The sequence below is a fragment of the Fukomys damarensis genome, unplaced genomic scaffold, assembly GCF_012274545.1.
Source record: "Fukomys damarensis isolate Sample0158 unplaced genomic scaffold, DMR_v1.0_HiC HiC_scaffold_33, whole genome shotgun sequence".
NCBI classification, from domain to species: domain Eukaryota; kingdom Metazoa; phylum Chordata; class Mammalia; order Rodentia; family Bathyergidae; genus Fukomys; species Fukomys damarensis.
The window spans coordinates 12,231,360-12,254,502 of NW_022900945.1; the positions used below are offsets into that span (position 1 = coordinate 12,231,360).

Here is a 23,143-nt window from a genome sequence, read left to right on the forward strand (position 1 = left end):
AAAAAAAAAAAACAAAAAAAAAAATCATGCCAGGACAGGTATAACCACTAAAAATAGTATATAAGACAGGTGTGCTGGTGCATCCCTGTAAACTCAGCACTTAGGAGGCTGAGGCAGGAGGATCACTGTGAGTTCAAGGCCAGCTGAAGTACATAGCAAGACCCTGTCTCAAAAAACACCAAAAATATATAATAAATATATAAAGCTAGAATACAAAACCACAACAACTGAGGGTTGGAAGTGTAGCTCAAAGGAGAGAACTTAACTAGTATGCACAAGGCCCTGCATTCCCCAGCCTCACCAAAAAAACGCCCAAAATAACAACAAAACTCAAAACCTGTAATACATGCCATGGAATAAAATCACCAAAAAAATGAGAAAACAAAGACAGGACAATGAAATGCACTAGTAAGTCCCAACAGCTGGGGTTGGGGCTCCATGGTGGATCACTTGTCCAGCATTCACCCAGTCCTGAGTTTAAACCCATGGCAATACCGAAAATGGAAAGGAGAAAAAAAAAGACTCAGAAAGACAACTTAGATTTATACAGTTTGGTACAATTTCTTAACTGTGAAAAAAAAAATTGGGATATTGTAATTCAAAATACATGCTTTATGTATTGTGGAATTAAATTTTAAAACAGGGGGAAAAATGAGAACCAAGACCTGGCATGTAAAGGTACAAGATCCCAGTAATGAATGTAGCTGTACTGTCTACCTAGAATGTACCAATAAATTCAATTTTTAAAAATAATAATAATAATAATAATAAATTTTAAAACAAAAGCAAAACATACTAGAAATACAGGTGAAAATGTATTTGATCTCTGGATGTGGAATCATAACTAGGGACACTAGAATGAATGAATGTGTGTGTGTGTGTGTGTGTGTGTGTGTGTGTGTGCATATGTATATGTATATATTTACCCACCTTTGAAGTTTCTAGAAAAATACACATAAAACTTAAAAGTTGTAAAAACAAATATGTACAATAAAGGGTTACTATTCTCAGTAATGACAAAGGAAGTAATGAAGAGTATTTATAAAAGCACAAATAAAAAATCATAATAGCATTTTCCAAATTTATTAAAGATTAAGATAATGGATAAAAAGCAATAAACTGACCTGCTGAGAATACCCCCGAAATGTTGGATTTACAGTTTTAATTCCTTGAAACAGATTAGTAGGCACAACAGACCCTGGTCTGAGGAAAAAAAAACATTTTTAAAAAAAAATTTTTGTAATTTTTTAATCTTAAAAACAATTCAAAGTGATAAATTGAAAAATGTTCATGTTTCAAAAAAATCATTCCAAACTACCCACTATACATTCCACAGGCTTACAAAACACCTTAATACTGATGTTTTATTGCTCTCCCCTCAATAATCATTCTCTACTGTATGGTTTTCCAAAAATACAACTTTCTGAATAGCTCTAAAATAAACAATACTTTATAACAAGTAATTACTAGCCTAATAAAATTGCATGACAAACACAATAAAACGGTAAATAAGAATTAAAATGAGTAATTGCAAATGTGAAATAAAAAGAAAAGGTCCAAAGGGTAGCGGAAGTAGGAGGGGTAGGGGGAAAGGAAAGAAGGGAAAGGAAAATAATATGAGGAAAGAAAAAAATGAAACAAAACCTTTGCAATTAGGAAGGGAGGAGGGGTTAAAGGGAGGGCAGGGGAATAGGGTAAATATAAGAACCAAGACACATCCTGTAAAGGTACAAATTCCCAATGATGAATGTAAATGTACTGTATATATAAAATGTACCAATAAAAGAATTTAAGAAACAAACAAAAAAAAAAACACAAGCAGGAAGACATTCGTAAAAGCACCCATGGTAGGCTTTCGCTTTGTGAGAACACCATTCCTGCTGGAAACTTAGAAACATCAAGAACAGCAGCTTTAGCAGTTATACATTTCCTGTACCTTGAAGTTTCTATGACTCCTTCATTTCAACACCGTTTCAAATGCAGCATGCCTCAAATTTAACTGAATCATCTCAATCTGTCTCTCTTCCACTCTTTTCCAGCTCTGTAAGGCTGCATCACTATATTTCTATTAGTCACTTAACAATAAAAAAGATAAATATATTAAATACATACCTGCTTTTATGCCACAATTCTGTCATAAGTTTGAGATAACTTTTACAAATCGCTGGTTTCTTATCTGTTCTAGCCAATCCTCCACAATCAAGAAAAAACTGTGTCAACGGTGGGCTAATTTAGAAAACACAAAAAGAGTGGAATCGAAGCTTAACACTGACTTCTAGTAATTCATGAGCTGCCAGCCTATTCACCCCTATACTTGGCCTTTCGCTGCTCCCTTTACAGCTTCACATTTATTTTTAATATCCTTAACTCAATGCAATCAAATCACTGCAGGCCAGACCACAGTCCTCCATGCTGTTAAATCCAGTTACCTCTCACACTCTCGGGAACATGTGTCCCCTCTCATTCTCCTGACCACTGTGTAATGACTGCCCTTCTCTGCCTTTCCTCTTTACCTCTCTGGCAAGTCCACTTCCTTTTATTACTCTTCCTGCTCTTGCACATTAAAAATACTAGATTGCCTCTGGACTTGATCCTATACCTTGTCCTACCTTCCATGTACGCTCCTTTTCTTAGCTACATTAAATTCCCACTCATATGCTGGTGATGGACAAATTTATATGTCAATCATCTCATCCAAACTCCATGTGTGTCAGGTGCCCAAATTGAAGGCTATTCCAAATTTAACATGCTCAAAATTTAACTTTCAGTGAACCTGCTCCTCCTCTCTTCTACATTCTAGCGGTACTGGTAACTGCTGGTGGCTCAAATCAACAATTTGTTTTTCTTGCCTACAATTCTATGACAGTCTCCTATCTGGTACTCAAACTTCCATTCTCATCCCCCTCCAATTCACTATCCACATAGTAACCACAGTGATCTTTTTAAAAATGTAACCTGAATTATTTAGCTGCCCTGTTGTAAAAACACTTCACTGACGATGAAGTTCTACATCCTTCACATGGCCTACGTGAGCTGGGCCCACGCCGTTCACTCCATGCTGACCATATTCCCAGCACACAGTTCCTTCTAATTCCTCAGAAGGCTCACACTCCTTCCTGCCCACAGCTTACAAAAAGTACTCATATGGGCCAGGGATTTAGTTCAGTGGTTCTGCCACCTGCCTTGCAAGCGTAAGGACCCGAGTTTGATCCCCAGTATAAAAAAAAAGTATTCATCTTTCTGCTGAGATGTTCCCCCTACCCTCGTCACCAGCTCATACTCACTCTACAAGCTTCAGACTAAATGTCATTTCCTCAAAGAAATGTTCTTTGATCGTTAAATAAAAATTGAACTCCTTTTTTTCACAAGGTTATAGAATATAAGCTACCTGGAACCTAAGAGGATTGATGGTAAAGTATTAACAGTGGTTATCTCATGAAAGTATCTAAATAAAAATTATGAATATATTTAGTCTCCAACCACTGCTCTAAAATTCAATTTAGTAGAAAGCACTGTCAAAGTCAACAATTCTGAACTCCTAAAAACACCTAAACTTAGGAGTAATACCCTTTCTAGTTGGTATGATTTTATTAAAATATCTGAAAGCGTTATTAGTTCACTTACAGAGAAAGATTTTTTTTTCCCATAGGCCCTCAAACCAAAAGTAACTTGAAGGACTGATTAGCTCAAGCTCTTCATTTTCTGTATGTAAAAATAACTTGCCCAAAGACACAAAACTGTCTACCCTTTAAGCCAAGAGCAGCATCTAAAGACAATTATAGACAGACACATATACAATAACACCATAGGAGCAATAATGGATTATGTCCCTGACCCAGATTCTTTGCTTTGTTTTGTTTTTGTCTTGCTATGTATTTCAGGCTGGTCTTCAACTCACTACATAACTCAGGCAGGCTTCAGACTTGCAGCAATCCTCCTGCCTTAGCCTCCTGAGTGTTGAGATTATAAGCACATGCCACCATACCCAATGTACCCCAGATTCTTGCCTTCTCTACTTTGGGAGTCAGCTACTACAATCACATGATGTTCAGCTCAAAAAGTCACCTTAAAAATATATAAACAAAAAATAATTTCTTTACTTACCAATTAGAAAGAGCCTGTAAAGCTGCATTCATATAACAAGTATTTCCAATATTTTTCAAACCTGTAAGTCCTACCAAGAAAAAAATGTCATCATTTAATACAAAAATGACTCAATTTTCTGAGAGTTTAAGTATTACAGTTCCAAAACTACATTAACAACTGTGGCCCGGTGTGGTGGGACATATCTTTAATCCCAACTACTTCTGAAGCAGAGGCAAGAGGATTGTTAGTTGAAGGCCAGCCTGGGCAACTTTGCAAAACTTTGTCTCAAAAATAAAAACAAAAGGGCCACTTGCCTAGCATTCACAAGACCTTGGATACAATCCCAATACCACACACACACACACACACACACACACACACACACACACACTCTCCCTCTCTCTCTCTCTCTCTCTATGAAAATGAGGTATAGCTTGATAGTGAAACAAGTGCTCACCATGCACAAGACCCTGGGTTCCCAGGCACAAAAAAAGAAATACAAAATAGCAACCTAAACAACTCAGAAAGGTCATAATTTCATGCACCAAATTTTTGTGCTTTAGTTAAATTCAAGAACTACTCAGTTCAAGGGTGGAGCTGTAGCTCAGTGGTCAGAGCATTTGCCTAGCATATTCAAGGCAGAGTCTGATCCCTAGACCACAAAATAAAATAACTAAATATATAAATACATACACACATACCAAGGATTAGTTAGTTCAACCTCTGAGATTTATACAACAACCTTTCCTAATTTTAAGAACAAGTATTTTTAAAGAGCACTAGTTGAGACGTATTTCTCACAATAACCAATGTTTATTGTAAGAAAAGTTTGGTGACAATACAAAAATCTCCTATCATGACAAACAATATACTAACATTCTTTCCTTCCCATTTTAATATAGTACACTGAAAGCAGTATTTGCCACTGTGAGCCGTTAAGAAACCGTTAACATTCCATCTACATATCATCAACTTCCTATGAGTCAAGCTAATACAATAAAGGAGCCACTGAACAATTTTTCTCTCTTCTATACATTCTCAAATTCACTTTCATCAGTTTACCACACCATTAAATAGGGACTGGGGATGCAGCTAAGTGGTATAGCACATTCAGCATGTGCAAGGCCCTGGGCTCAATACCCAGCACAACAACAAAAAGACAGAGTAGGGGGATGGTGGCCCACACCTGTAATCCCAGAAACTAGAGAGGGTGAGTAAGGAAGATCACAAGTTCAAGTCCAGCCTGGACAACTTAGCAAGACCCCATCTCAAAACAAAAAAGAAAATGGGCTTGGAGCATGGCTCAGCAGTACAGTGCCCCAATGTCTAACCTCCAGTACTGAGGGGAAAAAAAGTGAAAAACAAATATTTCAAAAATAAAATGAGAAAGCTCTTTAAATTTGGAATAAAACAATACACCCCCTTCTGCACTGCTGAGATAAAACCCAGGGCTAGACACATGCTAAGCAAGTACTCTATCACTGAGCTACATCCACTGCCCAAAACTTGAGACTTTTAAGAAAACACATCCTAATTAATAAATAACAACTGTCAGTAAGTCTTCAATTAAATAAAAACTCTAGGCTAAATTAAAGAATTAAAAACATACATATATAAAGTATATTATCCCTAGTAATGTTAATTTTATACCAAAGTGTTAATTCCCAGATACTTAACACTAACTATATACCCACTAATAATTATAAAACAGCAAATTTAATTTTTTTTTTTTTTTTTTTTTTTGGTACTGGGGATCGAACTCAGGTCCTTGCGCTTGGAAGGCAGGTGATGGAACCACTGAGCTAAATCCTCAGCCCTGAAAACAGCAAATTTAAAGTTTATACTAGGAAAGGAATGAAAAAGAATTAAGATAGGCTGGGGGTTTAGCTCGGTGGAACCGCACCTGGCTGGCAAGTGCAAAGGTCCTGAGTTTAATCACCAATACTGGGGGGGAAAGAACAAAAAACAAAAAAATAATTAAGATGTGTTATGTACATGTACCAACTACTCACAAGCAATGTTCTCATTATGTACTGCAAACGTACTAATAAATATTGAGAAAAATAAAGTTTATACTAAAAACTGGAAAACCCTGACAGACTGGTTCTCAGCACAGGGACTGAGAATGAGGGAGCCATGGCAAAACAGAGCTATATGAGAATCGACAATCAGCGAACTTTCTCCAAATGAACAGGTGCTCAGAAACTGCCAAGAGCAGACTTTATTACCCTTCCCAGCCACTATCACTGACAGATGCAGATGAACAGGAAAAGAGCCACAGTTCAAGCAGATCTCCAAAGCCAAACTGAACAAAAGGCCAGAAGGCTCAATTGCTAAAGAGTGATTAGGATCCAGGTTTGGTACAGTGACACCAGAGAAACCGTAAGTTTGCTTCACCTGAAAATACAATTAAACTGGGTCAGATTTCTGACTTGTTTTTGTTATTATTACTTCCATTCCCTTTCACCTCTAGATTTGGAAATTTTCACATTACAGTTTCTGAAGAAATGGGCAGTACCAAACAAAGGAGTGTTAACACAGAATTATTTTACCTCTTGCCTTAAGTTCATCCTCTTCTTCCACTTCTGTGTCCAGATCATCAAATACAGCAACCAAAGGAGTTTTCAATGTTGTATTACTAGGTATTTTAAAATCCTTAATTCCAAAAAAATAGCATACAACTGAGTAAATTTTTTTAAACTTTAAATTTATATATATATATATATATATATCTATACTATGAAAAGTAATTATTAGTAATAGATGTTAATAGTACAACCCTAAGAATTTGCAGTGCTAGCAATTATTTTACTTATTAGCATATCATCTTGGCTTTATAAATATATGTACTTAATAAAAAGCCACTTTTTTGCTGGGCATAGTGGCACATGCCTGTAATCCCAGCACTCGGGAGGCTGAGGCAGGAGGATCACTGTGAGTTCGAGACCAGCCTGGGCTACATAGTGAGTTCCAGGTCAGTCTCAACTACACAGTGTTTCAAAAACCGAAAGAAAAAAAAAAAAGCTGCTTTTTACAACTGGCTTTTCTGAATTTAAACTCAACAACTATTAAATTCAGTGATACCACATCTCAGCAATCTTTTTTTGTTCAATTTATTAGTGTACAATAATTATACAGACTAATGACTGTCATTGTGAATTTGTCTTTAAAAAGTGATGCTAGCTGGACTTGGTACCACACAACCAAAATACCAACATTCGGGAGGCTAAGGCAGGAGGACTGCCGTGAGTTTGAGGCCATCCTGGGCCACATAGTGAGTTCAAGGAGAGCCTGGATGACACAACAAGAGTCTATCTTTAAAAACTTAAAAGAGGAGCTGAGCGTGGTGGCGCACGCCTGTAATCCCAGCACTCAGGAGGCTGAGGCAGGAGGATCGCTGTGAGTTCGAGACCAGTCTGGGCTACATAGTCAGTTCCTGGTCAGTCTCCACTACATAGTGAGACCCTGTCTCAAAAACCAAAAAAAAAAAAAAAAAACTTAATGAGGGCCAGGGATTTAGCTCAGTGGTGCCACTGCCTGCCTTGCAAGCACAAGGACCAGAGATAGATCGCCGGTATAAAAAAAAAAAATTAATGAGAGCCGGTGTGATAGCACACACCTATAATCCCAGCACTCAGGAGGCTGAGGCAGGAGGACCACTGTGAGCTCAAGAATAGCCTGGGCTACATAGTGAGTTCCAGAGCACTCTGAACTACATAGTAAGATGCTGACTCAACAACAACAACAAAAAATTAATAAGAGATGCTAAAACTTTTGCCCTTGTACATCAGCTCCTTACATAGCTAAACTTTTAGTTAGCACATCAACTTTTGTTACTATAAGAGCATTAAAAATATTATTTTCACACTATTAAGACTTACAAAAATTACTAAACATTGGTGAATGACACGTATCATGGGAGAAATGGTCATGGTGATTATTAACTAGGGCCATTCAACTGTGAAGTTAGAAATCCAACTAATATTCTTTGTCTAAAATCTAGTTGCCTGATGTTATAGAGCACTTTTTGGAGCTTATACTACTTTTGAGTCTTGTAAAAATGGGAAAAATATATACTGGAGATAACTAAAAAGCCCTGGAGTCTGAGAGAGAAAATATTATGGAAAGATAGTTTATAATCTGATGCCTTTAATTTGGTACTTGAAAAATATAAATATTGATTTCAGGAAGAACAGAGTCTGTGTGAAGATGCCCCTTGAAGCACACCTGAGTCCAATCTAGGCTTCTGGCCTTTTAAAAATACCAGGCCAGGGATTAAGGTCCCAAGTTCAATCTCCAATACAAAAAAAAAAAAAAAACAGTGAATGATCTGACACTGGTCATAGCCATGTGCATCCAACCTAAGCCTGTAAAAGCAATGCTCAGATGCAGAGGCGATGCTGTCCCTGTTGGCCACACTCCTGAGCTCATCCACCACCCTGTACATTAGGGCTGTACATCACTCCCTGTAGCCACGCTGACCACAAGACCTCAGGCCTGGCCTCTACCTTAAGTTATACAGTGTATGAGGCAAGCAAAGTTATTGCTATGTAAGTCCAGCATTGGAAACATGCTATAAAGATTATAGAAAAATATGAGTTGGTGTCAAAGAACAGGTATAGAAATACAACATGATTTTTATAATACACGTGAGGAAAAAGAAACTTCACTGTTAATTAAATCTGAACAAATGATCAGAATAAGTTAGCACCTAGCTATTCTAATTTCATTTTTTGTCCTATTATTATATGACTAGAAATTTCTGAAAATTAAGCAACCAATCTTGCAAGCTTACATGTTTTATGGGTCTCTTGCTCAAACAAGAGAAAGATCTTTAAGATTGATGCTGTCTTACTATATTCTATCTGGTTTCCAGTAATTAGTAAAATGTTCACAGCAATACAAATGGGAGTGATGGGGGAATGGAGGAGAAAAGGGTACTAAATTAGTATCTGCCATTCCTTATCAAAGAAGGCCCACCACCTCTTTAAGACTTAGATTTACTAGAAAAAGATAAATACTATTTAAACCATTTTTTACAAAAGCTTTTAAAATTCACAGGTGCTTTTCCATCTTCAGATGGGGGGCTTCAATCTCACCTTAATCTATCACTCTGAAGAGTAGGAGTAACACATTACAAAAATGTTTTAAGTATAAGTAGGTAAAGCAGAATTCCTTTTTAAATTTTAATTACATGAAAAATTTAGGTTATTACCTAAATATTTGATATCTTAACTAAATGAGTTTAGATTACCTGGACAGTGTTTTCCTGTATTTGCTGAGGTTGCCTTACATGAGGCAAGGAAGGCTGAGTTCCTAATTTTCTGTCCAAAAATACTTCTTTGCTGCAAGCATAACACCACACTCGAAGAGTAGTAAGGTTCACAGTCAAATAATGCTTTGTCTCCTGTATAATTTTCATAGAAGAGAGAAAAGAACCAAAATTAAATATACTTAAAAATATTTCTTGAAAAAAAATCAGATAAACTATTAGCTTATGATGAATAAACAATATAATCAAAGGAGTTAATCTACAACAAAAACATAAGACTGCTACATTGGGGCCAGGGATTTAGCTCAGTGGTTCCACTGCCTGCCTCACAAATGCAAGGTCCTGAGTTCAATCCCACCCCACCCCCGTAACCCAATCCCTACTATCCACTTTACAAAATAAATGCAAGAGTTTAAGACTATTCTGCAGTAAGCAAACAAGTATAATATAAGATATCAGTGGGGGTTGGTCAGGGATTTAGCTCAGTGGTCCCTCCGCCTGCCTCACAAGTGCAAGGTCCCGAGTTCAATCCCTGGTACAAAAAAAAAAAAAAAAAAGGAAATCAGTGGGTATAAGGGAGCCTGGGGGTAAAGCACTTGATTAGTATTGTGAAAGCCTGGGTTTCATACCCAGCACTACCAAAAAGACAGAAAAAATAATGAACAATACCATAACTATTCTAGAAAATTCGAATGACAAAAGAACACAGATGACATTAGTCAAAGCACAAAACAGCTCAAGAAATAGGAAGTGTAAGATCCGGGCTACGTAAACCTCCAGCCTTTCTTAACCAGAGTTCTCAGAAAGGATTTATCCCTGAAGAAAGTGACTGTTTCACAATTCTCCCAAGGGTCACAGATACACAGCAAAAACTATTCTAGATAAACAGAGAAGCAAATCATGTACAGTCATGCCTTAGAGGTCTGGGTATCTTGGCTTAATTATTTTGAGGAATCCTGGTTGAGAACAATTAGGGCTGTACAGATAGCAATGTGCATCTTAAAACACAGTTCATTTGAGAAACTTATAGTTTAGAACAAAAATTTATCAAATACTACAGAAGACGTACGCCAGAGTTAGAAAGAAAGCACCAAACAACCAGAGCAAAGTAGAAAGGGGACTCCAGCTACGATGGTGTGCAGTAAAAGACGATACAGTAGGAGATGGAATATAGCAGCTATGCCATGTCATGAGCATAAGCGTCTACTCTGACTCCCACGCCTATAACCTCCTAATATTCCAGCTATTACCTCCACACACCTGGATATATTCTACCTTCCCTGCATCCCTCAGTACTAGGGACAGAACCCTTAGCACTAAGCAATAAACTACATCCCCAGCCCCTTTTTACTTTGAGACAGGGTCTAACTAAGTCACTAAATTGCCCAGGCCAGGCCTGCCTCAGCTTCCCAGAGTGTTGGGACTGAAGATGCACCACCATGCCTGGCTAGATGTATGCTTCTTAAATCAGTACCACAGCATGGTGGCACACACCTGTAATCTCAGCACTTGGGAGGCTCAGACAAGAGGATCACCATGCATTCAACGCCAGCTTAGACTACACAGTGACACCCTGTCCCCAAAAAACAACAAGACAAACAAAAATTTAAATCAGAATTTGAATTAATGTTATGTTGGCTTTCCCTTTCCCTCAGGCCATCTTTAAAAATTGTTCTGCAGGATATGGGGTATATAGTTCAATGGAACAGCACATGCTTAGCAAGTACAAACAAGGCCCTAGGATCATTAGGGTTCAATCCCTAAGCAAAAATAAAATAAAATAACTGTCTTTCATTCTACAGTTATCTCAAAATAATTTTTTTAAAGTCTTGCAATAGAGAGGGAGGAAGGAGAGAGTGGAAAAGAAGGGAAGGGAGAGGGACATAAAATGTCTTCAGATGGGGGCTGGGGATTTAGCTCAGTGGTGCCGCCGCCTGCCCCACAAGTGCAAGGACCCTAGTTCAATCCCTGGTACCAAAAAAATAAAACATAAAAAAAGTCTTCAGATGTATTATATACATGTACTCTCCATGATAAATGTAATCATTCATACTGTAAACATGGACTAACAGAAATTTAAATTTTAAAAAAAGGTACATGTAATCTCAGCACTCAAGAGGATGAAGCAGGAGGATCACCATGAGTTGGAAACCAGCCTGGGCTACTACATAGTAGTTCAAAGCCAGCCTAAACTACATAGAGAAAATCTGTCTCAAAAAAATAAAATGAATGAATAAATGTCTCACATTAAAATTATATACATACCTGAGAATGTATAGTGCTGTGATCCACTTGTGACTCACCACAGCCAACATATGAACATCTATTCTGTAAATAGACAAGAAAAAGTATTTTATAACATGTCTAAATTAATTGCATTAAAAATACATTTACAAATTTGATTACCTGTTTAATGATTACTTTCCATAGTTAAGACACAAAATAAATCCAGAATACAGCTGACTAAAGTTGAAAGATATGACACCTCAATAAAAGGCAAGAATAAAATACTCAGTGATTTAGTAAAACTCTGCAGTAGCACTGTACGTTTAAAATCCTTTAAAAAGGTTAAATCTAATTAAATTAAAAATAAAATCCTTTCAAAGTTAGGCTTAATTTTTTGTTATAGATAATGATCTTTTTAAAGTATGCTCATTTATGAAATTCTTTTAGCTGTCAAACATTTCTTTAGTTATCAGTTGTGATAATCTTGATTCTCAGCCAGCTTCAATGCTACCTAGGAGATAAGCAAAGCACACCCATGGGTGTGTCTGGAAAGTCATGGAAATGTGACCTGGGGATTGTGCCTGGCCCTGGCCCCTTCCTCTCCAGAACGCTTTCCCAGGGCTCCACTTCCCAGACACCACGCAGGGAGCAGCTTCACTGTGCCCTGCCCCTCCACCATGATGCTTCTCCCTTGGAGACACCAACCATGGACTGAACCCTCAGACTGTGAGCCAAAATAAACCACTTCTTTAATCTGTGAGTGTCAGGAATTGTCAAAGCAACAGGAAAGCTGTCCAATACAACATTTACAATAACAAGATCTAAATTTACAGTAACAAGCTTTTCAGGTGCACAAACACACACACACATACCTCCAGGCATGCCCAAAGATTTGGTCCTCTGACTTTACAATCCTGACAAGTACCCTATAAAAAGACATTTTAAAAAGATAACATGTTATATTGACATAGGCAAACTACACAGTTAACAAGTAACATGTATTGTAAAAACTGGGACCCATGAATTTAGGGTACTTTATAAACTGAGGGTAATTTATTTAAAAAATACATTATTTAGGAAATATAACTTAAGGAAGACAATATCTTACATGTGATTTTTGTATCAAATCTTCTTTTGTAATTTCACCAACTGAATCCAAATGTGGACAATGATTTCGAAAAGTTGACATTTTGTTAGGATGTTTTTCCTGTTTCTCAAAGTTTCTCAAATAAGGTAATACCTACATGAAAAGGAATCCCCCAAAATTAATTAGAAAATGCTAATATAACTCACATTGAAAACCCCCAAAAACTGTGAAACTAGGAAGGAGGGCAGGGCAAGAGAAATGAGAAGGGGTGAAAATGACTAAAGCATGTTATATGTACCTACAAATCTACCAAAATGAAACCCACTAATCTATATAACCAATATGCAATAATAAAAACAGATGTGAAATCAAAAAAAAAATGCTAACATACTAAAAATAATTAAGAGTGAAAGATACAATAAGGATAATCCAAGTTCACCCGTCTGCCTTGCAAGTATGAATTCTCAAAACATACCTAGGTGAGTTTAATAATTTAAATTTATTTGAACACTGAAAATTTTTCTACCAAATAAACATTTTATTAAAATTGACACAAGTAAACAAAGTTTAGTTTTCCATGTCTTTTGCTGCTTTTTCTCTCCCTTTTCTACTTTTTGGGGGGGGGGGTTCAGACAGGGTCTCACTATGTAGTTGAGACTGACCTGGAACTCACTATGTAGCCCAGGCTGGTATCAAACTCACAGCAATCCTCCTGCCTCAGCCTCCCAAATGCTGGGATTATAGTCATGTGCCACCACACCTGGCTTCCCTTTTTACTTTTTATAGATAAGTAAAAAGGGAGACACTCAAGTTATTCAACTTTGAAGTATACTTATCATCTTTTTCTTTTAAAAATTAATGCTTGGGCTGAAACAGGAATTGAAAATTCACACTAACAGCAGCCCCTACTGACGACATAAATGAAATCGCCTCGTATCCTGGTACTATGTGAGGAGAGGCACTTCCTCCCAGGGTTTCTCAGCACACAGTGCTGACACTCAGGGCCAGATGACCCTGTTGTGCTGCAGGATGTACAGCAGCATTCCTGCCTCTGCCCACTGAAGCTGAAACACCCCGCCACAACTGTGAGAACAGACGTCACTAACAGAATTCAACTGTGTCTTCAGGGAACAAAATCTCCCCAGAATGAAAAGCCTAGTATCATGATCTTTCCAACAACCCTGAGGTCAGTACCATTATTAACTTCATTTACACATGAGGCTAAGCAATGCCAAGTTGACTGAGTCTACCTGTTCGGTTCAGCTAATGTGAGACTGATTTTCAAACAACAGGCTCAAGCCTAACTCAGTATTTCTCAATCATCCTTTGATTGTACAATCTTAGTAACAGGTGTCTTTGGTTCATATTTGGGTTTGAGAACGTCACTGGGATAAAGTTAAGGCACTAAGAATGAAACAGTTAAGTTTTAACATTCAAAGATATCATAAATTTAATTTCTTTTATGATTTGTAAGTTATTCATTAAACTCCATCAGTATATGTAATACCATGCTGTATTAAAACTCCTGTTATTCTACAGCCTACATGTTTGCCTTTTAAATCCACTACAATAAATTAGCTGAAACAAGAACAAGCTGTAAACACATTTTTTACAAAAAAGATGGAGTAAAATCAAATTAAATGATCAACCCACTATTACACGACAATGTAAAAATATACCAGGGACAAGGGCTGGGGATTTAGCTCAGTGGTACCACGCCTGCCTTGCAAGCACAGGGTCCTAAGTTTGATTCCCAGCATCAGAAAAAAACAAAAACAGAACAGCTCTAGAGTTAATACTGAAATTAATTAATAATTAATTAGTTAATACTAATTTCTAAATGTTATATTACTATGTAATATTAAATAAGTCATTCTTCAGACTTTCCAGACATGAAGTTAAATTAAAATATGGGTTAAAGCCTTTTTATTCACATCTGGGCAAAGTCTTGGTGATCTTTTTCACACATCACTCACCTACCACTTTGTTTTGGTTAGAGTTCTTTGCTCTCTTACCCAGTTACTTTCACTACCAGCCTAGATGGAATAGGATCCAGATTTACCCTCTTACCTTAAGAGTAAAAACAGACAAAATGCATAAATCAATGCTTTTTGGACACGGACAAGAGAACATAGAACACTGAGTGCATGAAGACCACAAGGTGAGCCCTCTGACTGCCCCGACTCAGCCTGGAGAGATTTCTAGGCCACAGTGCAGCGACACATGCTTAGGCAGTCTCTGAGTTGAAAGGCAGAGCGGAGAATGTAATGTCTCCAAGGCATGTAGAACCATCGGGCAGACTAAAGAACAGAGCTGCACACAAGACAAGCAAGCTCTAGAAATCTACAGCATGCTACCATTAAGCATTAATTTCACTGAGCCTTGCTCATACATGTGATTAAACTTCTCCAAGGCCGAACAAGAACTACAGTGAAGGGACAGACAGGTAAGACAAATCTCAAGGCCATACACAGGGCTGTGTGGGTCCACCAGTCAGAGGTGATTTTATAAAACAGAGAGAAGAGCTCAGAGGATATTGCCTCAGTAGGAATAAAAAAATTATCTGTGGACTCAAGGCTCCTTTTCTTCTGCTGTGTGAGTATGTGTATGGGGAGGGAGACACTGGGATTGAATCCTGGGACCTTTACACTTAGCTATATCCCCAGCCCTTCTCTTTAAAAATTTTTTGAGACAGGGTCTTGCTAAATTAATAAATTTCCCAGGCTGGTCTAGGCTCGTGATCCTCCTGCCTCACTCTTATATAATAGCTCAAAAAGAAACTGCGTGTGGTACACACCTATAATCCTTGCACTTGGGTGGTTAAAGCAGGAGGATGAGATCTGAGGTTAGCCTTGACTACCTGGAAGATCCTGTCTCAAAAAACAAAACAGTCTGGGCCTGGGATTTAGGTGGTGCGGCCACCTGCCTCACAAGCACAAGGTCCCAAGTCCAATCCCCGGTACCAGAACAAAACAAAAAAACAACACAAAAAGGTGTCTTAAAGGAATCAAACTATTCCCAAGGAACTATGTCCCAGAACAAAGCTTAAGGAAATGAAAGAATTCCATTCCTGATAGTCAATAAAAAATTATAGTCACAAGAAGGAAAATCTGATCCACAATAAGAAAAAGAAGATACTCACAAATTATACTTAATAAAGCATACTCATGTTAAGGAGAAACATAAAATATTGAAGAAAAAAAACAATTTCTAAGGTGAAAAATACAGTGGACGAGATTAACAGCAGAATGGACAACACAAGAGTAAAGCACTTGCAGACCCAGTAAAAGGAAACCATCCCAAATGAAACAGCAACAGATGCTACCCAGCACACCATTCACATTTCTCCCTGGGAACTGCTACAGCAGGCCATTCAAAAGAACGTCACCCAGAGAGCCCTACAGTCCATCGGGAAGACCATGTGTGACTGGGGGACCAGACAGAACCCTTCAACTGTCCTGCTCTGTGACATAAGAAGGCCCTGACATTAAAGGACCATGCCGCCCAATTCTCCAGGGATGGAAAGGCTCCTGAGCATGGTGGGCACCTTTCTGAGCCAGGTGTACACCTGGTAAAAGGTATCCCCCTTTGGTAAAACTCTGTAGCAGTGCTATGAACTTTTGGAGTTGTGCTTTCAACTTCCCAGAGCTGTCCATGGCAGGAGGGTCCAGTTCTCATTGAGATGTCTGTGCTTTGAATCCTGATAGCCACATCCTGGGGACTAAGGCAGCATCAAGGATGGAGCATGTTCTCTAGTCCTGGGACTGTACACAGATGCACTCAGCAAGTTCAAGAAGCAGTTTCTCTATGATGAAACTGAGGCAGAGGTGAATATTTTGATCCAATCCATTTACAAGCTTGCAGGCCAGATTGTCTTACGTTACATAAAAGGTATGGCAGGAAGATTGCTTCTTTTTCTTAGTGTTTTGAGATAGAATCTCACCATGTAGCTCAGCCTAGCCTTGAACTCACTATGCAGCCCAGGTGCAAGACTGCTTTATTGCTTCTTGATAAATTGTTTAAGATCCAAATGCAACAAACAGGGAGCCAGGACCTACCTCCCACTCTCTAACCACTATGAGAAGCTTCTGAAGCACATCCAACTTCTGAGCAGCTTGATAGACTTCAACCATCACATTACACACCATGCATCAGCAGCCATGTATGTCCCTAGAACTGGCAATTTGAAAGTGAAGACCTGACATCAATAGTTGAGCTGAAAGATCTCTTGAAAATCAACCACATGACCCACAAGCTACTGAACAAGATCTTGATACTGGACAGCTTTGATGCCAATCACAACATGTCAATGCTCTATGTGAAAGTAACCCTTCATGTTTCTGGGAGCTCAACTATGACTACTGACTCACCTGTCAAACTACTGCTACAGTGGCTCCACCAACTGGTTTGTTTGAACAGTATTACCATTTACTCAGAAGTTTGAAAGAGATAATCTAATGAATGACCTGCATCTACATGGATCCAAGGCTTTCAATCCGGCCTATTCCAGCACTTATGGCAGTTACTGGAATTTCTCGGGGTTTCCACATTTTTATCCACTGAATACTTGGCTACCAGGGTACCACTGGTCAAAGAAGAGCTGCTGAAGGTTGTCAAGAGCTTGCTACAAGGTACGATCCTGCAGTATGTGAAGACACTGATGAAGGTAGTACCCAAGATCTGCTGCCTGCCTTAGAATAAGTACATCGCTCCCAGCATCCTGGAGGGCTTCCACCACCTGCTGAAGGACACTGTGAAGTATCCAGAGCTGAAGACTGTACTTCTAGAACTGCGGGAATGGGGCCCGCCATCCCCTTCTGCTTGCTCGTCAAACAGAGCTTGTGTTTAGGAGTACATATGTGACCTGTTGCATGCAGTCCCTTTCTAGAACATCTTGTTGCGAGTCCATGTGAAGGAAAGACTTGATGCCAAAATGAAAACTGCCTCTTGTCCCATTGGATGAAAGGCTGGGGACCCCGCAACAAACTGAAATTGCAAGAGAAGGGGTCTTGCTGACTAAGGATATCTCTGTTGTCCCCTATATTTGAGGTCATCATGACATGGATCTGGCCCTTTCTAGACAGACCTCTACCCACCAATGGGCTCATGCATGTGGATGTGTGCAGTTACACAGGCTGTGGAGTCCCATGCAGTCTGTTCATGGCATTCCTTTGTGTCACACAAGTTTACAATGAAGCAGTGTTTTGGTGATGGGCTCCAATGGGCTGGACGCATGATCACTGTACTTCTTGGACAGCAACAGCACTCTGCCATGCTGGACTTCTGCTGCCATCTACTCAAAGGCCAAAATCACAAGGGAAAAGATGAGACATAAAAATGTGACTATGAAGAAAATGCTGAGAGGATTTGCAAACTCCAGATTCTCTATCACCATCCTGGACAAGCAAACTTCCAAAGTTGTGTAATGGGGACATGCGGAGGGACCAGTCTCTGGCCAGCAGTAAAGAAGCAGAACAGCAGGAGGACCTCTACTGGCACCATTTTCTTTCTGTAAACTGCTTTGTGAGGTTTTTTCCAAGGACTATTTCTCAGTAGCTCTATACTTATTCAAGAGGTGTGCTTCTATCTGAAAGTTTAATTCTACAAAATTGATTTACTTTTCTAGACTAGAATTGTATAAGATTTTGATAATTAGGAAGTTTGAGAATATTGGCTGTTACCATCATATTCTTAAAAACTTATTTTCATTAAAAAAAAAAAAAAAACCAACTTATTTTCAGGCTGGGTATGGTGGTACACATCTGTAATGCCAGCACTCAGGAAGGTGAGGTAGGAGGATCACTTCAAGTTCAATGTCAGTCTTAACTACATAGCAAGACCATCTCAAAAAAAAAAAAAAGACCAAAAATGTATTTTCAGTTTTTCTGTGGAATGTTCCAGCAGCTAGCTACATCATAAAATGCTGCTGAGTCATTTGTTTCTCCCTATAAAAGCTTTAATACTTGATAATCATTTTAAACTTCTATATCAACTACCATTAACCTTTGTTTTGTTTGCTTTTTTTTTTTTTTTTGGTACCAGGGATCGAACTCAGGTCCTTGCACTTGCAAGGCAAGTGCTAGAACCACTGAGTTAAATCCCCGGCCCTGTTTACTCTTTGATACAGAGCCTCAGGATATAGTTCAGGCTGGCCTTGTATTGACGATGATCCTCCTGCCTCAGCCTCCCAAGTGTGAGTATTGGTACTACAGGCTTGCATCTTCAAGCCCTGCTTTCAGATGGTCTTTTACGACAATCTTTAAAGAAAAAAACAGAATGGAATTAAGAACTTAATGGAAAATTTTACCAGCTATTCAGATAAAGGACTATTATCTAGAATATATAAAGAACTCAAAAAATTCAGGACCCATCGCCAAATTCAAAGACCCAATGCAGCCAGGGATTTAGCTCAGTAGCAGTGTCTGCCTGGCAAGTGTGATGTCCTGAGTTCCATCCGACACCAAAAAAGAAAAGTAAGCCAGGTGTGGTGGCACACGCCTGTAATCCCAGCACTTGGGAGGCTGAGGCAGGGGAATCACTGTGAGTTGAGACCAGCCTGGGCTACATAGTGAGTTCCAGGTCAGTCTCAACTACGTAGTGAGACCCTGTCTCAAAAAAAGAAAAAAGAAAAATAAAGTCCCAATGCAAAAATGGGCATCTGTTTTGTTTTGGGTTTTTTTTTTTTTGGTACTGGGGATGGCACTCAGGCCCTTGCCACTTGTGAGGAAGGCTCCAAATCCAAAACCACTGAGCTAAGTCCCCACCCCAAAAAATGGGCATCTGAAATAAAAAGACACTTCTCAGGTAAAGAATTAGAAAGAGCAAATAAATACATGAAATGTTCGACATCACTGGTCATTCTAGAAATGCAAATTAAAACAATGCTGACAGGGCCGAGGATTTGCAAGTGCAAAGAGGCACTTCGATCCCCAGTACTAAAAAAAAAAAACCACAGACTCCATCTCACGCCAGAAAGAATGGCTGCTATCAAGAAATCAACCAATAACAAATGTTGGATGGGATGTGGGGAAAAAGGAATCCTTCTCCATTACTGGTGGGAGAGTAGACTGGTGTAAACACTGTGGAAATCAGTGTGGAAGAATTCTCAAAAAACTAAAACTAGAGATTCCATTTGACCCAGCTTATACCTCTTCTTGGCATCTCTCCAAAAGAATTAAAAGCATCATACCACAGCAATATATGCACACCCAAGTTTACAGAAGCACAATTTGCAATAGCTAAATCCGAAACAGTCCAAAAGCCCATTAACTGACGAGTAGATAAAGAAGATTTTTTTATACAGTGGAGTACTACTCTGCCATAAAGGATAAGCTTCAGACATTTATAGCTAAATAAATGGACCTTGAGACCATATGCTTAAGTGAAATAAAATGGACAGACATGTTCAAATACTGCATTGTTTCTGTAGTGTGTGAAACTGAATGTGGAAATAAGGACTGAGATGTAAAATGGATGTGAGGAAATGGGAAGAAAGGGTTCAAATGGGAAGGGGAACAAGAGAGGAGGGAGAGAGAAAGGAAGGAAGGGACAAGAAAAAAAGTGAAAACAGAAAAAATGGGAAGAAAGCTTTTGTACATAGGCAGGGAATGGGCCTTGAGGGGAGACGGGATATAATAATTGAATTAAAAAAAGAATGGAAAAGCCAGGGATTTAGCTCAGTGGTGCTGCCGCCTGCCTCACAAGCACAAGGGCCCAAGTTCAATCCCCAGTACCAAAAAAAAAAAAAAAAAAAAAAAAAAAAAAGAACGGAATGTATAATAGCTGTATTAATCACCTTTCCATTGCTGGGACAAAATATCTGACACAACTTACAGGAAAAGAAGTTTATTTGGCTCATAGTTTCAGGGTTTCAGTCTGTGGTTAGCTGGCTTCAGGAAGAAACACCATGGCAGAGGAAGCTCAGCTCAGAGCAGTCAGAAGCAGGAAGGAGACCAAGAGAGGAAAGTACCAGGGACCAGACGTGGTCCCCAAGTGTGACTGCTTGTATCCACATGTCCCCACACAGCCTTTTTGGAGGTGGCTGGATCTAAGGGGGTGTGATGTTGGGATTAAGGGTATGATGCTGAGATTAGAGGGGTGCCATTACTGAATGAGTCCACCGATGGGTTTAGCACCGTTCTGGGTATGGATAACAGGAAAGCCCAGCCCGGGTATGGTGCAGCGTGGATGGCACATAAAGAGTAGGCTTCACTGCTGCTTCTACAGATTGCTGCTGCCTCCCTGCCATCCAATGGACTATTTCTCTGCTACAATGCCCCTCTGCCATGCTACCCTGCCTTGGAGCCAGCCAACTATGGCCTGAAACCTCTACAAACGGTGAGCTACAATAAACCTTTCCTCCTTAAAAAAAAAACTTAATGGACAGGAGAGACAGAAGCTGGTCTCAGGCAGCAGCAACACAGTATTTCTACTCTTGAAACAAGAGGGGCTTTTTTTTTTTTAAGAAGGGGCTTACATGCTTCACTAGGCAGAGGTATGTTGTGTGGGCTTAGTCAAAGGTTATTAACACATCAGACGTCAGTTAGCAAACAGTGCAGGCACCAGATGCCCAGCTGACTGCCTCCAGGCTTTTACCAGCTAGGGTTTGGAATGCTAGCCAGAATCACCTAGTGAGCAAAACAGTGGTTATCATCAGGATGCAAAAGTTTCTTTCCTTAAATACACTGATACAATTATTCTACACAGTTCACTTTTTTCATTGATGGTGAAAATTAAACTAGAACGTATGACTAAAATATTATATATTTTTCTCTCTTAAATTCTTTGCTAGATATCTTCAATGTTCTGATGACTTCTGGTTCTTATTTTCCTGGTGCATGACAATCTTTTCTAAGTCACTGTTCCCATTCCTCTTTTGTGCCAGTGTTTCAGAAGGTAGTGAAGCTGAATCTTCTGTTTCCACAAAATCTAATTTGTGAGGAATAAAGGGTAAGAAAAAAAATCCTTGTAAATATAACCTTACATGGGTGAGTTCTTTTTTATTTTATTTTTTATTTTTTAGTACGGGGATCAAAATTGGCTCCTTGTCCTTGCGAGGCAGGGGGCAGAACCACTGAGCTAAATCCCTGGCCCATGGGTGAGTTCTTATTTGCAATACCTTGATAACCAATAAATTTGAGTCTCTTTTCATGAATATTATGGCCTAGATTTTTCTCTTACTCCTTGTTTTGTTAAATCTTTGCCTTTATTATCAGGTCCATAGCTTCTTATAAAATCAATCCTTGGTCTTTCATATTGCAAAGTATTTCTTCTAACTTAACATTTCAAATATTTTTTGTTGTGATAAAATACACAAAACATAAAGCTAGGCAAGGTGGTACACACCACACACCTGTAATTCCAGCTACTCAAGTAGTAGTAATTCCAGCTACTCAAGAAGCTAAGGTAAGGCCTCCCATTCAGTATGTTGCCTTTTCATTTTGTTTACTGTTTCTTTGCTGTGTGACACCTTTTTATCAAGTGTGGTGCCACTTGATTTTTGCCTTTGTTGCCTGTGCATTTAGTATTATATCCAAAAAGTTTTTTCCAAGACCAATGTCAATAAGCTTTTCCCAGGGCCAGAGATTTAGCTCAGTGACACCGTGCATGCCTCGCAAGCACAAGGTCCTGAGTTTGATCTCCAGTACTGCAAAAAAAAAGCAAGCCTTTCCTTGTATTTTTGTGTCTACTCTTGTATCAATCAATGAGCAATTTGAAGTCCTGGTTATTTATCTTCCTTGTGCAGGCTCCTAGCAGAATATCTGCCACATGGAAGGAGCTCGGTACACACTGTTTTAATCCAAACCTATTTCTGATTTTGTCTGTGTTTCTGATGTCATCTCCTCCTTTCTTCACTGAATGATCTTGAGCCAATAATCAATGCTCATTTGACCATATATGTGAGGTTTTTTCCTGGGCTTTCTATTCTTTCTATTCCACTGGTCTGTATGTGTTTTTTGTTTTTGGCCATGTACATGCTAAGCAGGTTCTGAAGTGTTCTACCACTGAATTATCCTGGGTTCAATCTGTAGAACCAAAAATAGTCTTGATGATTTTATCAAATGCCCTCCCAGCTGCTGCTGATGGCTTACTACATCTCTGGATTCTTTTGTTGATATAATCTAGCACATTAACAGATTCAGCATTTAATCCTTGCATTGGTACAATATATCTCATTGGGTAAAAACCTAACACTAGTGTGTACTTCTTACTTATATTCCAATAGCTAATACAATATTTAGAAATTTTATATTTCCAGGCTGGGCGTGGTGGCACATATTTGTAATCCCAGCAGTGGGGAGGCTGAGGCAGAAGGATAGGTGGAAGTTCAAGGCCAGCCTGAACTATATAATCTGTCTCAAAAATAAATAAATAAAAATTTAAAATATATATATATACAGAGAGAGAGAGAGAGAGAAATTTTGTATTTCTAGAGGGAAGTGAGACTGATCTTTTTGGTAGAATTTTTACTA

The 23,143-nt window shown here is 38.8% G+C and overlaps 1 protein-coding gene and 1 pseudogene across 3 annotated transcripts in view; one reads left to right on the forward strand and one right to left on the reverse strand.

The window, feature by feature from the left end:
• Window positions 1-23,143, reverse strand: part of Usp33 (ubiquitin specific peptidase 33) — a 58,102-nt gene that overhangs the window by 31,124 nt on the left and 3,835 nt on the right. For all 3 annotated transcript variants that reach the window (XM_033758200.1, XM_010605179.3, XM_010605178.3), the window contains exons 2-9: window positions 12,693-12,824; window positions 12,457-12,510; window positions 11,624-11,686; window positions 9,341-9,493; window positions 6,639-6,741; window positions 4,105-4,174; window positions 2,113-2,226; window positions 1,125-1,203 (exon numbers count right to left, since the gene is read on the reverse strand). In XM_033758200.1, the coding sequence (XP_033614091.1) occupies window positions 1,125-1,203; window positions 2,113-2,226; window positions 4,105-4,174; window positions 6,639-6,741; window positions 9,341-9,493; window positions 11,624-11,686; window positions 12,457-12,510; window positions 12,693-12,824 (768 nt within the window). The remainder of the gene's footprint in view (window positions 1-1,124; window positions 1,204-2,112; window positions 2,227-4,104; window positions 4,175-6,638; window positions 6,742-9,340; window positions 9,494-11,623; window positions 11,687-12,456; window positions 12,511-12,692; window positions 12,825-23,143) is intronic.
• LOC104848999 lies at window positions 15,920-18,006 on the forward strand (annotated as a pseudogene).